The sequence below is a fragment of the Benincasa hispida genome, chromosome 12 (assembly GCF_009727055.1).
Source record: "Benincasa hispida cultivar B227 chromosome 12, ASM972705v1, whole genome shotgun sequence".
NCBI lineage: Eukaryota > Viridiplantae > Streptophyta > Magnoliopsida > Cucurbitales > Cucurbitaceae > Benincasa > Benincasa hispida.
In genome coordinates this window covers 68,003,835-68,009,113 of record NC_052360.1, presented here as the reverse complement: position 1 = coordinate 68,009,113, position 5,279 = coordinate 68,003,835, and the positions used below count along the sequence as shown (strand labels likewise).

General features: G+C 27.5%; 1 protein-coding gene across 1 annotated transcript; it reads left to right on the top strand.

Annotated features, from left to right (window-relative positions):
• The first annotated feature begins 1,154 nt into the window (after positions 1 to 1,154).
• On the top strand, positions 1,155 to 4,996 carry LOC120068197 (cytochrome b5-like). Its single transcript, XM_039019908.1, has 4 exons — positions 1,155 to 1,272; positions 1,374 to 1,484; positions 2,094 to 2,160; positions 4,619 to 4,996. Exons 2-4 carry the CDS (start codon positions 1,392 to 1,394, stop codon positions 4,858 to 4,860), a joined length of 402 nt encoding a protein of 133 aa, XP_038875836.1. The 5' UTR covers positions 1,155 to 1,272; positions 1,374 to 1,391; the 3' UTR covers positions 4,861 to 4,996.
• Positions 4,997 to 5,279: the final 283 nt, after the last annotated feature.

Below are 5,279 nucleotides of genomic sequence, written 5' to 3'. Positions count from 1 at the left end.
AAAAAAAATATGGTTCAGGCAAATTGAAAACCAAAAACCCTCTATTCTCTTTCAAACCCTCTTTGTTTTCTCATCTAATTACTCTCAATTTAGTGTTTTCAACACACAATCAGAGTTAAAAGATAGTAGAGAAGATCCTCTTGATGGTCTATTGAAAGATTGAAAGACAAATTCGTGGAATTAAGCAAGAATTTGAAGGGTTTTCATCAAAGATAATATGCTCTTGAAACCCTCTTTTGAAAATTGTTTTAATGCATGTTTTGAAACTCAAATTAAGTGTAATTAGAGTATTTATTGATTCTGATTGTTTGTTTACTCTATCAGTTATAAATGTAGTCTTAACATCTATGTCAAACATGACTAACTCATGCAGAATATTTTATTTTCCTAATCTGAAATTTATATGTGAAATATTTTTATTTCTAAATTAGAAAATTTGCATCAGATGTATATTGTTTGATTTTTTCCTTTTTTTGGTGTAATCTTATTCTAACAAAAAGGAATTTTTTTAAAAAAAAATTCTTTCTTTAATTGTCATAAGTTTTAAAAGGAGAATAATAATTATCATTTAGTGTGTCGCATTTGTTCATTGTGGGAGATGTTTTTCTTCTTGATGGCCGATTTGTGCAACATGGTGTTTTGATCTTAGCTTACATTTTACCGCTTTATAACTTCGTTGGTTGAATCATTCAAGAAATTTTGTCTTGGGGGAACCTAAGGCATCATTGAAGGGAAAGGATTCTTGGTCTTAGGGGGAATCTAAGATGTCATACTCGAGAATCAGAAATCAGGGGTCAAACCTCGCACGAAGAAACCTAATTTAAAAAAGGATATTCTGATAACTTAGTGGTGATAGCTAAAATGCTTGATTCCTAATGGGCTGAATGTTAAGGCCCTAAAGCCCAATCTACCTCTATAATGCTTGATTCCTAAAAATAACCATTCTAAACACAATTGTTTTAATCTAACTTGACTTAGGAGAAGGAAAATAGCATACTAAGCCCAAAATATTATAAAACCAAAAGATTGCCGATGTGACCCTTTAGTCGTTTTTCACGTGGATTGGCATCAGATCTGCTTCACGTTTATTCACCAACTAAATGTTAAAATAATTTATATCAATCCTAATATATATAATACAATACTTGGTACTTTTAAAATTAAAGGCAAATATTCATTTATAATCACTTTGGAAGCCCTAAATCCTAAAAGGAACATTTTTTTTCTTTCTAAGGAGGAATCATTCAGAAGAAATCTCATATTCTCTCTCAAGTAAGTCACTCTAGCTAGCTAGCCTCTCATTGTTTCCCTTTCTTTTTCTTTTACTTCTTCTTCCATCTATGGTCTGAAATATTCAATCTCTCTCCTTGTAGGAAGTGCAGAGGAGTTTCATGCAAATGGATTCAAGTTCTAAACTGTATTCTTTTGATGAGGTTTCAAAGCACAACCACCACAGAGATTGCTGGCTTATAATCTCTGGATATGTATGTCTTTCCCTACTTTCTTCATCTTTTCACTCTCTCTTTACAATTTTTAATCTCTGGCTTATCAACTCTAGAGTTAATGTATTGGAGTTAGAAACCTTGTATTTAGAAGAGTTATAAGATAGAAATGTGCGACTGAAGGAAAATTGAATTTTTTTTTTTATATAAATATGTAAATTTCAGTAGTGTTTATTATTGAAATTGAGTGTTTACTCCAATTTATAAAATTAGAATGGTCAAAACACCACTATTGTGTATTTTTCCTACTAATGTAGTTGTAAAATCTCACCATTGTTAATTTTACCTTCTTTGCTATGATATTAACCATCTATATAATTTATTTTGAAACTGCGATTAAAGTTTCACAGTAAAAAATAATAATTAATATCTTAATTGATATAAATTTTAGTTTTATTTTAAAATGATGAGGTGATTACTCATTATTTAAGGGACAGTTGCAAATATAACTATCTTTTAAAAAAAAATGTTAGTTGTATATTTAATTAAAAACACTAAAAGTGCTGCCATTTGATTGCCCCTTACTTTGAAATATTTTAATAATGAATATTTTATTTATACAATTTATCTAAAAATGTGGATTTGTTTTAGGTGTACGATGTGACTGCTTTTTTACCGGATCATCCAGGTGGCGAAGAGCTTCTTCTGCTTGCAGTCGGTGAGATGCCACATCATCTTTAATAATATAAATCTTCAATTTATTACTTTTTAAAAAATAACTCAGCTCTCTATTGTAATTATTTAAGCTAACGAAAATGTTTTTTATTTTTATTTTTCAAAACTAGATTTAGAGCAAAACTTACCTGCTTACCTGTCTGCATCTAGCTCCTTCAGACCGCCACGTGGCTTATTTTTAGGGTGACGTGTGGCAATCCCATTTCCCTTTTTTCCTGGTTTTACACGATTTTTGTGATTTTTATTCTTTTCTTTTCACAGTTTCTTCCATTCCTTTTTTTTTTTTTTTTCATTTACGTGACAATGGTATCTATTATTTTTTTAATCATTGACAATATCAATTTTTTTTTAATTTTATATTTTTTTCCTCTTTTCTCATTTATACATCACTAATTATTCTCAATTAATCAATGGAAAGTTGAAATTTCAAAATAATAAGATAAAAAAATATGTTTATAAGCTAAAGAACGACAATTACATGATCAATCTTTTTTTTTTTTTGTTTTATAAATTTTTATCTTCTTGTTTTCATTTATCACAATATAACTGAATAAAACAATGTAAAAATATGTTTCATAACCAAAAATAATATCAATCATATTTTGAACTTTGAAAATACTACATAATATCAGTTATTTTCATAAATAAATAAGCAGACAAGATTTTTCTAAATTGGAATCATTCAATCGAGATTTTCAAATTCCTTCATCGCTTAATTATTCTTAATTATTCTGCTAATTTCGAGGAAATGAGAAGTGTTTCAAATGAATTAACAGCAAAAGTCAATGAAATCATGAATGAATTAGAAATATATATAAATTTAAAATCAAAATTGATAAAAAAAAAAAAATGTGTAAGAGAAAAGGGGAAATGGGGTTGCCACGTGGAACAACCATGTGCAGACCAACGAGTAGGTAAGTTTTACTTTTAAACTTGTAGACACTATTTTTACCTCAAATTTTTTTATTATTTATCTACTCATAACTTATGATTTAAAAAATTAAGTCAATTGAAAATTAAAAAAAAAATTGCTTTTAAAAAATTGTTTTTATTTTTGAAATTTGGCTAATAATTCAACATTATATTTAAGAAAACTGTGAATCATGGTAAACAATGGGGAGAAAATATGCTTAATTTTCAAAAATTAAAAACAAAAAATGAAATGGTTATCAAATAAGGCCTTGTTTTTTTTATTTTAAGTTTTTAGAAAAGTAAGTTTATAAACATCTTTTCAACCTTTAAATTTATTATTTTGTTATATATTTTCTGCAATATTTTAAAAATGAAGTTAAATTTTGAAAATTAATAAAAATAGTTTTTTTAAAAAGTATATTTTGTTTTTTTAAGTCTCGGCTAAAAATTCAACTATGTTACTTAAAAAAAAAGATGAAAATCATAGTAAAAAATTGAAAAAAAAATGAACGGGTCTTAAATTACTTTTTAAAAAAGAGTGCATTTGTCATTCTGTTTGTATCCACCTTTTTACAACCTATCTAATGATTTAATTATAATTTGTCATGGTGACATGTTTTTCTTTTTCATATTTTTTTATTATATATTTTTTTAATTTTTTTAGTACGTGATTGAATTGAGATGCACAAAAATAAGTAAAACTTAAGAGACATCTAAATATTGCTTTTAATAAAATGGCATAGACATTAGCAAAGTTTTAGCATAAGTCAGAAAATCATATTTACCTTTATATTTTAAATTTAATTTCTATATTTTCTTAATACCTTAAAATGATTAGTCTTTCATCATTACTTTGAAGTTAGTTTTTATCCAACCTTTTAAAGTAAGAACAATAATCTCTATTTTAAATATAGCACATTGTCAATAATGTTGATAGAAAAGTTCGTAGAGACTAAATATTTTTTAAAAAATTAAATAAAAAGTAACAATCGAAACTAGTTATAGGATTTTTTTTTAAGGTAAAAGAACTAAATTTGAACATTTAAAAGTACAATAAACAAATGTACAAAGTTTATTCTTAGATGTTGTGAGGTAAAGGTTAAGCAATGACAATATGTTTTGGCAGGAAGAGTATTTTCTCATTTCATATTTCAAATCTTATGATTAAGTCTAATTGTTTGAAGGTTGGTTAATCTATTGATGAAGCTAAGGTTGAGATTGTGAACTGGGGGTCGTCTCCTTCTCTCATGTTCGTCATTGTCACATAATGTTCTAGTGCACTCTCAAGTGTAAAAAGCTCTAGAGGAGCAGGAGCTATCCCTTCTCCTTTTTCCTTACCTTGAATAGTTCTCCACTCTGGCTTGAGATTTTATTTTGTAGTTTATTTGTTATCTATTTTGGTATATATATTGACAATATGGGGGAGGAAGATCATGTGTTTATATCAGTTAAACTAAACTCATTTGCTCATTTTGACCATTAAAATAGAAGTATTTTGAGGATTGAAGTGATGGGATTTGAATATGCAGGAAGAGATGCAACATTTGATTTTAAGAGTGTTGGGCACAGCGAGTTGGCTCAAGAGAAGATGAAAAAGTATCGAATCGGGAAGATCGACATGTCGACTCTCCCTAGGAAACAACAATATGTGGAAACTACACCATATCAGCCAACTCCAAGTCTGTTTTCCTTCTCACCCATCCATCTCCTAATCCCTATTTTGCTCTTAGCCTTGGCTTTTGCATTTCCATATTTCAAACTTAAAGCCTAAAATTCATTATTTTACAGTTCTATTCTACTTTCCCACAAGGATTATTATAGGCTATGCTACAATAACAATAACAATTTGAAGCTAATTGCCTTCATTATTGAATGGTTCAATGGGTTTCTATCACTTCTTAATTTCTGTTTTCATACCTCTTTACCATGAACTTGTAGTTTTCTTGTCAAATAATATGCTTGGATTATTAAGATAATTCAAATATAAAAAAGTTGTTTGAAGATACTTTTTGGTGATTCAACTTTTTCAAATGATATACTTTCAAGATTGTTAGATTTTAACAATCTAGTCTATCATCTTTAATAAGTTAACAATTTAGTTTCTATACTTTACACAATTTGTGTAACAATTTAATATTTGTCATCGTAAAATATTATAGAGATTTAATGAAATTTCTTGAATAATCAGAT

What these genes read in the sequence shown, in the direction of transcription:
- LOC120068197 (XM_039019908.1), top strand. Translation starts at nt 1,392, where the DNA reads ATGCAAATGGATTCAAGTTCTAAACTGTATTCTTTTGATGAGGTTTCA. An exon ending in GGCTTATAATCTCTGGATAT is followed by an intron (nt 1,485 to 2,093) that starts GTATGTCTTTCC and finishes GATTTGTTTTAG; the next exon opens with GTGTACGATGTGACTGCTTT. An exon ending in GCTTCTTCTGCTTGCAGTCG is followed by an intron (nt 2,161 to 4,618) that starts GTGAGATGCCAC and finishes TTGAATATGCAG; the next exon opens with GAAGAGATGCAACATTTGAT.